Source organism: Periplaneta americana, chromosome 4 (genome assembly GCF_040183065.1).
Source record: "Periplaneta americana isolate PAMFEO1 chromosome 4, P.americana_PAMFEO1_priV1, whole genome shotgun sequence".
NCBI classification, from domain to species: Eukaryota; Metazoa; Arthropoda; class Insecta; order Blattodea; family Blattidae; genus Periplaneta; species Periplaneta americana.
Window position 1 is genome coordinate 178347864 of NC_091120.1, and position 12575 is coordinate 178360438.

At 36.2% G+C, this 12575-nt stretch overlaps 1 protein-coding gene across 6 annotated transcripts in view; it reads right to left on the minus strand.

Annotated features, from left to right (window-relative positions):
- Positions 1-12575, minus strand: part of slo (calcium-activated potassium channel slo) — a 427716-nt gene that overhangs the window by 28387 nt on the left and 386754 nt on the right. For all 6 annotated transcript variants that reach the window (XM_069824442.1, XM_069824447.1, XM_069824444.1 and 3 more), the window contains 3 exons: positions 10463-10634; positions 8969-9193; positions 3712-3895 (listed from right to left, as the gene is read on the minus strand). In XM_069824442.1, the coding sequence (XP_069680543.1) occupies positions 3712-3895; positions 8969-9193; positions 10463-10634 (581 nt within the window). The remainder of the gene's footprint in view (positions 1-3711; positions 3896-8968; positions 9194-10462; positions 10635-12575) is intronic.

Consider the following 12575-nt stretch of genomic DNA (forward strand, 5'->3'; position numbering starts at 1 on the left):
TTAAATACAGTCTCAATCCAACAAATATTGTCTATTGACCATACCGCACATTTACCAGAATCCAACGAACCTTTAATGTTAATTATTTGGAAAGTAATATTCATACTGAGTTAATACTCCAATAATTCCAAAATAACTGTATTTTCAAAAATTTCCATTAATCTCCGGCAAGAGTACAAATCAATCACCAACAATCTCCGCTGACAACAATATTAAAAAACACAATTGATAAAATTAATCTCCATAAATATTTGAACCTGCGCATGTGCATTGCAATAGTTCTGCTTTACTTTTATTCACTGGCCTGGCTACACACGCACTTTTTGCATTTATAGTTTATGTTTCCCTGCTTATCTATATTGGTTATTAAAACATACTGTCGAATTTAATAACATCTTCAATATATGAGATTAGTAAATTGAAGTATCGGCTGGAACAACGTTATATGTTACATTTGGTAAAATTTACAGGAACTGAAAAAAAATGTGTACACATACAACGTTGCTCTTATAAGGTAGCAAACTTTTGGGTGGACAAATCTCACGTACTGCATTGATGGGCAGTTGCAAGCCAAGGAGTATAGCAAGGTAACATGACATACAACATTATTACACGGAAACACGCCGAATGAAAATTTTGTAACTTACAACGTTGTTCCAGCTGACGCTTCAATTACTATACATTACGTGAGTGTTCATGAAGGGATGGTTTGAAATTAATTTTAAACCGATCATCACTGGTCATGCGCAATAGTTGAGGTTGGAACGGTTTTCAAATTGTCAAATCATCACAAACTCGCTGCAGAAACAAACCTATAGTTATCTAGAGTCTGTTTGAGATAGGGTTGCCAACTTAAAAAAAAAACTACGGGAGACTAACGAATCGACAAAATTTCACAAAGAAAATAGACAAATTATTCAGTTCAGTTACTGAAAAACAATTTTATTCTACAAGCAAATCTAGCTTTCAGGTAAAGCTCCCTATGAAGAAGACTTGAATAATTTCAAGAGAAAAATAATTGTTCTGCTGCCGGGTATCGATCCCGGGACCTTTGGCTGAACGCACCAACGCTCTACCGACTGAGCTACCCAGGGACTTCACCCGACAAATCACAGAGTTTGTGTGCACTCAATGTGTGTTTCTGACGTCTTGTCAGACCACTCCAGTTATGTCGATATAAAGGGAAAAATTAACACAGTGTCCAGTGAAGTTCCTGGGTAGCTCAGTTGGTAGAGCGTTGGTGCGTTCAGTCAAAGGTCTCGGAATCGATACCCGGCTCCGGAACAATTTTTCCCTTGAAATTATTCAACTTTATTCTACACTTCGACAGCTAGGCTTAAATTAAGTGTATTTTGAGACAGATTTTGTCTCGCATAATGGTTGAAGTCGACTGCAGTTTGCAGCTCTGATTTGATTAAATGTTTTGTGCTCCTATTTCGAACATCTGTAAAATTGTTGTTTACAGGTGAAACACCCTCTTTGTATGAGCATTACTACTTGGTAAGCTTAGAACAAAACTCGCCAGTTTTTCCAAATTTATAAGATTAACATGGTTTGATTTTAAATGGGTGGCAAGGATTACGTTCTATAAAGACTGCACATTTGAATGCATCTCTTGAACAACAAAATTCATCACATAAATCAGGTCTGGGCAGCAAGAGCGAATTCTACTCTCTCACGGGGAGCCATATGATTTCTCTTCATCCCCTTTCTTCCCCGTCGCGCAGAGTTGATTCCAGTAGTGGCTGGTGGTCAAAATAATGAGTGTGCTACAATCTCTATATCGGCCTACTGTATACACTTATATGCATTTATCTTAATTTGAGACTCCCCTAGTGACGAAATATGGAGTTCCTTCCTACTGCAGAAGTTGTCAATTACCCTGGTGTTAAACGTTAAATCCCTCCATCCTGGACATTATACTCTTTTCTATTGACAGTATTGCAAGAGCAGTGAGGCGATCCTGGGACACAGTGTTCCTTAAAAACGTTTTTATGCGTTTCAAGCAAGAAAATCATCTTTCTGGCTCAGCAGTGGTCATTGGTGTTTTAACCAAAATATTTAACAACTTCGTTACTTCACAGAATGGATCCCGTGAATTGTTGGAGACTATGTTTTGTAACAATTGAACAGCCATCTATATTTCGGAAGTCGGATCTTCCGTATAGAACTCCAAGTTGTGTCTTTAACATTCTTTTGTTCAGTACAGTATAGCTGTTGACAGCAACTTCAAGTTCGCGTTCAGGAAAATTATGCAAAAAATTGTCAAAAAATTCGCTGTTTAACAATTTTGTTGCGTCTAGGTAGCTTAAAGATTGGAAACGATGAGTAGTTTCCTGATTTATACGGTTACATACCTCCTTGGCATCAATTTTCTGGGATTCAATTTTCCGTCGCTTGCTGATCGATTCAGGAGGTACCTCAAAAAACTGTTAGATGGCAGCAGCAGTCGAACATTTGAATTACCAAATACATTGTACATAGTTCCGAGTTCCTCCACAAACAAGCATTCTTTCCTTACGCTTTACTTTTGCAATCTCCAAGCTGTGTTGTGCTGAAGCTTACTACAGCACTTCCCCGCGTAAAAATAGCCAATCAGAGCAGTTATTTCAGCTTCGCACATGCGCATTAACTGTCTACATTCTCATGTAAGTTTTGAGTAGCACAACGAACCCCCTGAGGCACCAAAGAGCGAAGAGCGAAGACTAAACACTCCATAACGCGTCATGAACATAACAACGGGAAATTGTCAAATGGAGATCAAATACTATGGTATTGCAAACACTTTATTTGAGCAAAAAATATCATTGTGCTGTAGCACTGTAGCACATAAGGACGGGCCGCCCCTGGTTGATTCCGTGACTAATGAATATTAAGCGTCCCCGTTTGGAGTTTGGATGCGCTCCCGATGCCCAGCCCGGTATAAATCGTTATCATGCACGGAAAAATCAAATGTTTAGAATTACAATTTTTACATTATGCAAAAATAATGCTTGAAGAGAAGAAAAATAGGGAGCCGGGAGACTGTTAAAAATTAGAGACAAATACGGGAGAACCCTGGAAATACGAGAGGGTTGGCAACCCTAGATTGAGATGAAGGTGATAATGCCAGCAAATTGAATCCAGGGTTCAACGTCGAAAGTTACCCAGCATTTGCTCTTAATTGGTTAAGGGAAAACTCCGGAAAAAACCTCAACCAGGTAACTTGTCTCAACCAGAATTTGAATCCGGACCCTCTCGTTTCATGGTCAGATATGCTAACCATTACTCCACAGCTGTGAACGTCATACTACATCTGCTTCTAACTGGAAGCATGATCCTTGCAAATAAATTCAGTAAAAACAGGATTTTTGGATTACCCGTGGTTCCGGACTATCCTTACTCTTTCTCCAAGCAATTAACCCGGATAATCGAGAGCACACTGTATAAGTCACATATTGCAACAGTGAAACATTATTTACATAATTACAATTGCACATTATTTTACATTTATCTCTATGAAATCGTAAAATGTTTCTAAAGATATGATTCTACCAAATACTACCACGATAACTACAAATGAATTGCCCTGAATTGACACTGATTCATCAGAAAGTTATCTGTATTAAAAATACGTTACTTGAATGTGTCCTGTTATTTCATTTTTAAATTGCGGGCTCTCTGTAGTATATTTGGTAAAAAAATAAAGTAGCTAAAATGTGTTATACTGACTTTGGCTAAGAACTCCAATGGTGTCATCGAAGGTCATTGCTTTGATATTTAGAGACGCAAGGATGGCTTCCTTGTCTGCCAGCGTAGGGTCGTCGTTACTCGGAACCTTCGCCGACAGTATGACACACATGTCGCAGAGATTTACATTCACAGCCCGCAGATCTGCCCGGCTCAGTGGCGAACCCTGTGGAGCAACAACAAATTGTAATGTGGAGGCTAGCAAGATTTCTATCAAACAACGTGATTAAAAATATACCTGGTGTAACTGGATTCTTGCAGACTCAAATATATTTTACAGTTATACCACAGACTAGTATATACAGTCACGAAGCTCAATACGTAGTAAATATGCATCCATAGATAGTTACTAACCACTAGGATCGCTACTATCGCCTCGTCACAGACAATGCGAAATAATACCTGCACAGTCTATTATTTCTAGTACCCTCAACAACCCAAGCTTCGTGACTGTATATATTGTCGGACCATCGGATCTGTGCCCCTTCGGCGCTGTCGTCGTTCTTGAAAAAGTTAACGTACTCACTCCATTCCACCCGCTTTCCTCCCACCACGTCAAACAGCAGACCACGAACCTTGCCGAATAGGGATGTTGCCAAACTTCCATCAAACGTTGTCATAAATAACTGGTCCTCCATGCTACAATATCATTTCTTTCAATCAAAATACATATTGTATGTCTATATTTTTTAACCTAAAGAACATGTCTCGAATCACTTTCCGTAGCGTTTCTCTCCAACCTTGGAAATCATTGCTTCTCTCGCAACCTTCAATAATTTCAGTAATTTTTTCAATGTCGGAACTTCTTTCTGCAAGGTATTAAATTCTTGTATCTTTTTTTTCTTAAAATATACATCGGTTCATATGATCTACAAGAATTAAAGGTTCTCTTAGTCTGTTCTTCCCTGGTGATTCTAGCTTTTCATCTCCTGCACAGACTTCCTCTCTTCTGATTTTCTTTATTAGGAGCTATGACCTGCCTATATCAATTACATAACATATTGTATTAGTATTAGGTAAGTAAGTAATTTTAATACGTAATCAACTGAAATAAAATAAGCCTCACCAGTGATCGCAGCTGCTTTTATCGTTGCCTTATTTATAGGAAATAGATGACCTGTTTGTTTCTCTTCATCACAAAATGCTACCACTTGCTTAATAATATTTTTTCCACCACTCCGTGCTACAGTATTCATGTTGAGTTGACAACACTGGACTGCAAGTGCAAATAAACCGTCCCGCAAGAAGGCCAAAATTGTGAGTAGTGGGGGAGAGATAGAAAAGAGAGAGATAGGAATGCAGGGAGAGAAATGAATTACCGAGGCTGAGAAGGAATTAGGGTTCAGTTCGCATATCTTACGGGGGCACAGATCCGATGGTCCGACAATACTAGACTGTGGTTATACTATGATTTACGTCATTTACGTGAAACTTTTCGACGTTTTTACTTGATTTAAAATATACAAACTGTTTTTAATGTTACGTAAATATAATTTCCTGTTTAACCCGAAATAACATTAACTTTTTTATTTAAAATAGGGCACGCCGTATACAGGATGATCCGTGAGTAATATCATTAATTTCAGGGGGGTTATTCTTTGAGATATTTCAAACAAAAAAGTTTAATACAATTTCGCTTATTTTTCTTGCTTTTGGACATAAAAATTGTTTTATATGAAATATTTGATAGCATGTTTTGGGAAAGCCATTAATTTAATTCCCAATACGCACAGTCGATTTAAGAGAGCAGAGTATTATGGTAATAAATGATTAAAATAATTTTAGTTTTGTCCTTTAAATGTGTAGAAATTTGGTCGCGACCCCCTCCTCAGCTTTTATACTAGGCTGACCAGATTTTTTATGGTCCAACAGGGGACATCGGCAATTTCAAGAAAAACCACAAACGCTTATCTAGTTACTATCCGTTGAAATGTTGCAGAAATTATATGTAACACTAGATACAATTATAGAACTTTGCACACTAATTTGCAGAGTATCTTAACGTTCTGAATTAAATTAATAAACACACATAACTTCTATACATAATTATGGCCACTAAGAATTCAATTTCAGTACTGACGCATGTATCGAAGTCTTTCACATGATATTGTGGGGGAGACTGTTGTACCTTTAGCATAGTGTACCTTTGAACATTTTTTGTTTTTTAACTTTTGCTGCTACCTAGAGGACTCAAAATGAAGTAGATTGTAGAGAAAGCCGCTAAGTAGCTCTGGTCGAAGTTTCAGTTTGATTTATTGCAAAGTGTGAGTTCCGTGGACAAAATAATTTTTTTAGTACCAAAAGTAAACATTTCGTTCATTGATGTTTCTTTTCTAACACAAAACCAGATTGCATTTGTTAATATCTTTCAAGTACGGTGTGTTCCCTATCATCTGGTGAGTAATAACACATTTTAATTTCCATGATTTATTTGACTCTCTAGTTTTCGGAGCCATATTTGTTTAAACGTGCACCCTCTTGTACCTTTGAACACAAAACATCTTGTACCATGGAACATGTTCCAAATTACACGATACTATCGGTTTTTGTTTTTATTTTATTTTAAGGTCGTGTCACGAAGTAAGTCTGGAATTAAAGAGATCCCCAATTGATTCGGATGCCTTGAAGAAAGCTGTTGAAGTAGTTATTGCTTCTCCAGAAATAAAATCTCAATCAGAGAAGCCTGCTCTGGTTTATGATTGAAAATACATTTTAAATATGATTGACAGTTTTACAGCTATATTCCCACCTATATTCCATGTGTTTCAACTTACAAGAGGGTATGTTCCAAGGTACATGAACCTGTTGTACCTTTGAACACATTACATATCCCTTCATTTTATTTCTTCCATCCTTAATAGAGCTGTAAAACAGGAAAATACATACAGGAAGTTGTAAAGGAATCTTCAATAATTTATTTCAAGCATTTTTTCATTAAAAAAATTTCATTTCCCAAAATTAAAAAAAAAAAATAAAATGTGAAAAGTGTTTAAAGGTACAACAGTCTCCCCTACACATTGAATTCTAACACACACATTTTACAAGTACTGGTCTGAAGAATATATCTTTTTAAGGATCTGTTCATTCCCATACAGCTTCACACTAAGTTCTTCACATGAGAAACGAAAGTTTGTTTTCACTTGTAACAAAGCTGTTTCAATTTTCATTCTTGACTTTTCATCAGTCCAGATTGAGTTCATTGTGGAGAAAAGTCTTTCAACTGGCGAATTACTGACTGAAAGACACATGATTAATGACACTGTTTTGAGAAGATTTTCAAATGGAATAGAATTTTTTTTTTTTTGAAATGTTGAAAAACATCACACCAATTTTCACCTGTTGGTTTGTTACAAAACTTTTCATTTTTTGAACTACTTAAAAATGGACGCTGCGGCAGTTCTAACGCTTCCGCGCAACGCGAATGAAGACAAAGATGGTATGTCGCATGTTCTTCTCAAAGAGTGTAGAATATCTCATACTGTGCTCCCTGGTTCTTCTGTCTCATACTGAGAACTGCTCAGAAATGTGCATGAATCACAGCAGTTTCATCACGATACTTAAATATTCATGTGTGCAATGTCATTGAAACAAAATAAAAATTTATGGGGACAAAAAGGGCATATTTTCTCCCTGACAGTCTGGTCAGCCTATTTTACACGAACCTCACAGTTTGGGAAGCACTGATCTAACTTACTTTATTTTGAATTAACGTATTCCGTTATAAACATTTATAAATGAGTATTATTTTCAGATTTGTATGACTTGAGGCTTTCCCTGAAGAAGATGGCAGAGCTAGCCGTCGAAAGCTTGGAAGCTAATCTCCAACTCACCTGGCTGAGAACCCGAGAAGAGTTATTCTACATTTTCAGATTTGTTCACAATTTCTTTAAGCCAATTTCCTAAGGGAAACAATCATCATGGCATCTCGTGTGGTACGTCTCTATAATGTACCATTATATATTAGGTTGGTGACCAGCCTCATGGTCTAGTGGTCAGAGCTTCTGGCTATAGTTTATGAGATCCCGGGTTCGATTCCCGGTTAGAGCACAGGAATTTTTCCTTAAAGGGGATTATTCCTGTGTTCGTCCATGGTCTGGAATTTAGGTTAAGTTTAGATTTAACTGGCACTACATTATCATAATCTGCCTATCACATCATCGGGGTAATGTAACTCCGCCTTCCAGGCGCCTCAACCTCAGAAGTGGGTTACAATTAAGCCACAGCCAGGAGAAGAGACCAGAAATGTCGAAAAGACAACCTGGTGGCATTGGATAAAAAAAATAAATGAGAAGAAATACTGAAATCAGAAGTAAACACTGAAATACTAAAACAATTGTCTTTAGAGACAATTAATATTAGGTACCCTCCACAAAACTGGCTTCATTTATACACCTGATCTCCAGAGAACAAGGTGCCGGTGCAGGTGTTACGTGCTGTCTCTTCTCACTTTATAGATCTCTTGGATATGGAACAACAAGTTTTGATGGTGAAATCGTTGCAATAAGTGAAAGTCTCAGGAATCTTCTATGCCACAACAATAAATTTAGGAATGCAGTTATATTGTCAGACTCCAAAGCAGCTATTCTATCAATCGTCTCTAAACACACACTTTCATCTCAAACAGCAGAAATAACTAAAATGCTCTCTCAATTAATATCACTCAATAAAAGAATTGTATTCCAATGGATACCATCCCCTTGCGGAATCCTGGGAAACGAGAATGCGGATGCACTAGCAAAGAAGGGCAGCACTGCTACTTACAGACCTGTTACTAAATCTACGTATTACTATGTGAAGAGATTTATTAAATCTACATACTTAGACTTCAACAAACAAAATTTGATAACTCAATCCCAAGGGAAAAAATGGAACTCTCTGCATCAAAATCCACAGTTATTTCCCGATTTACCACGAAAATCGTCTGTAGGTGCATTTAGATTGGCAACAGGCCAAGATTGTTTGGCCAAACACCTGCATAGAATTGGAATATATCAGTCCCCTAACTGCCCATTGTGCAACTCAAACCAAGAAATGGATTCGGAACATCTCAAAATCTGTGCTTCAGTGGCTGGTCATGATAATATCTTTGAAAAATATTGGAGTGCAAGAGGTCAAATGACTTCATTGTCAAACGCCTGGCATTAGAAAACAACAACAACAACAACAACAACAACATTTATAAATGAAGGATAACCCAGAACTCATTCAACAAGTCGTGAGAAGTAGAAACAATACTTACGTTCAGGACAGAGATCTTAGGAAGGTTCTGCAGCATCTTCCATTCACGACGGATGTAATCCACTGAGCCTACTATCACTACATGTTTCAGTTCATGATAGTGAAAGTTGGAAGCTCGTAGGGGCATCACCAGATTCCGCAGACCGATGAGCGGAGAATCTGGATCCGCAAACAGGCACACTACCACGTGACCATTGAGCACTGTCATGGCCGCCTGGTTCCGATCCTGCATGCAGAATGAATTTACAATATTACCAACATTTATAAACTATTTTCCCCTGGAATTATTTCTGGGCTACATAATATTTTATAACTATCATAAACATGGATAATAATAATAATAATAATAATAATAATAATAATAATAATAATAATAATAATAATACTAATAATAATCACCATTGCTCTCATTAAGGAGCTCTGGCAAAGCTTTTTTTTTTAATTCTATTTTTTTAACTGCGTAACTAATATTGCGTTTCAGCGTTAACTGAGTATGCACTAGAGATGAACAAAACTAACTGCCGCTCTCGCTCGCTGTGTTCGTTGCATTTGTCTTTCGAGTCTCGTCTCGTCATTCTCGTGCGCTTCGAGTCTCGCTCTTCGTTCTCGAAATAGCATTTGGTCGGCGTGAAAAGATTTCGTAACTTTGAATAACATACATCATTGAAATAAATAACATAAATGTTTAAGTGAGACAAAAAGACAAAACAGAACAGTATCTTAGTTATCAAAATGTTCTGGCTCTATAATATGATATTAGCTATGGTTATATACATAGACAAAAAAACAATTCTCAAATAAAATTGCATTTCTAAGAAACATAAAACGTAACGTTAGTATCTTTTTACTTGAGATTGCACACTTGATCTCAAACATATGAAAAGAAACGCTTCATCACTGCACAGTGAACTCCCAGTGATTTTTTAAGTCGTAAAAATATATATTTTTTTCATATAGCAGAAAGACAGTGTTTTACACATACTAATTTTCATTATTGTACAAGATACAGTAACGGAGGGAAAAAATGTTGAATATTTCAAAAATTTTACTGCTGTAAGTTGTACCTAACTCCTTAACTTCATGACTTCAAGTCCATAGTTTCGCCCTGACCAGAAATTTAATGTTCTCAATTCTTCCATCTGCTTTATCATAATTTATCACTTCTTTACTGTGATATTGAACAAAAAAATGAAGAGATACGGTCAAAATTACTGCAAACGTGAACCCTGTGCGATCAAATCCAAGCATAATCCACAACAGCAACCGATTCAGAAAATGAAGTGAGATTGAAACCCTGTCTCATGTCCTAGGTTAAGATCGGTTTACATATATATTTTTCACTGGAAAACTGGTCAGTAGGGCAATGGAAAGTAGCTGTAACATAGGCACGAAGTAGTCATGACAGTTACCTGAACACACTGTATAAAACGCCTTAGAGTACTGTCCAGACATGACCCAGACAAAATAGAAATTTCACAACGCATTGCTGGCTCACCAGTATGCATTCCTCTAAGCTTTTGGCAGGTCCCCAGTGAAACATTCCCGTTGAGTCATACTTCATCTCTGTCTTCTCGAAGTCGAAGTCTTTAGCTTGATCGTCTGCTATGCCCACCTGCAGACCTCCATTGTTGTTCATGTTGTTACCACCTGATCCTCGAGATGTTGGCCTGCAACAAATTAGTCCAATATATGTTAGATATAGCCTCGGTTTACCTCGCAAACCCTGGCAATATGTGTGAGGTTTCATGCCAGCAATATACCTTTACTAGTGATCAGAACTTATTGGTAAAAAATGGGTGTGATACTCAAGTATTGCGCACTCGATCTAATCTTAATTCGACAAAGATAATCTTCTGAAAACTAAATTTTCAATTGACTCATTTATGTGCTATAAATACAATCTAAATTAAATCAATTAAATCACAGAAAAAAAGAATTATACAGGGTGTTAAATAATATGATGAAAACCTTTGAGAAATGACTAGAGGACCTAAACCAAGCAAGAAAGTTAATTTAAATATATAGTCAATTATCGGTTTGTTTATTTAATTACAAGTACTTTTAGTTCATGTATATTTGCCTATTACAACTGCCGCATCATGGGCTGTCTTACTCTCTCCCATATTCCAGATGTCTGTTTTGTTTACTGACATCTTTCTTCGACATGCTGACGAAGAATTTCAATGTTCTCAATACATCTTGAACAAACAATTGTTTTTAAGTGTACCCATAACTAAAATTTCAATGGATTGAAGTCAGGAGAGCGAGAAGGCCAGAATGTTGCTCCTCCATGACCTATCCATTTATTAAGGAATCGCTGAATTAGAATCGTTCTAGCAGAAAGAGAAAAATGTACTGTGCCCATATGCATCTCGGGACGTCCACTATCCCTTGTTTTCAGATTCTCTTCTTTTTTTTACAAAGCCTAGTAATTTAATAGCATGGTCCATTAATGTAAGAAATAAACCACATGAAATAAAAAGTACTTTACCCGTAATTAAAAAAAACAACGTTGACTATATATTTACATTAACTGTTTTTCTTGTTTTTAGGTCCTGAATCTATTATCAAAAGGTTTCCTACATACATATAACACCCTGTATATACTCATAGCACAATATCTGAGAGCTTGTAGGCCTGCTATGAAACAAATACGTAGAGTTTTAGTGGTAGAGACACAAGTACCTGACCGGCTATGCATGATATAAAATATTTCTGATATGCAATAGCTAACTTTTCATAAAGAATGTATATTTTATAACTAATGTTTCAGATCCAGTCTTAACTATTCTGCTTTAAGCGTTAGAAAGCAGGAAGGTAGAACTCCCACGCTTTCTTGACTAATTAAAAATCATTCTACCTGCATTTTTGTATGTACATAATATTGTAATAAAGAAATCATTCCTTTTAAAATATCCATTGGCATCTTCATCTTCAAATTTTATTAATAAAACTTCTCTAAGAGCATGATTCATTGAACAGAGTGGAAAAATCACAAAAAATCACACCAATTATTATACCAATAAGTATATGAAACTTTAAGTACTTATCTGGCCTCAATATTATTGAATGTATTTAAATCATTACATACAACGTTTAGGAATTCATTCAGTCTATGGTTCGTAAAATTGTGTCATTACTAATATGAAGGGTTCAGAACCATAGTGGGCGCCATTTACTAAAACTATAGAAAACAAGAGTTAAAATGAAGTTATCACTATAATTAAATAGAAACATATAGCAAGTAATATAAAGTATACACATTCAAACTAAATGATATGTCAATCTTCATTAAACTATGGTATTCACTTAACTTTAACTCTTGCTTTCTCCGTTTTTAATAAATGGCGCTTGGCCCACTATGGCTCTGAACCCTTCATATAATATATTACCAGCATGTTATATAAATGAAAAACTAGAGTTCTGTAAGAAAGAAATAAAGATGTATAGTGGGGTAAATTGTCTTAAAGATTTCATTTTAATGTTTGTTTACATATTATCTTGAATAAATACTGTCATAAGCAAAACTACTAACACGTAAAAATAATGTGATTACAGATATAGTTGGTAAATATTACAAAGATCGACAAAATTACATCTTTAATGAT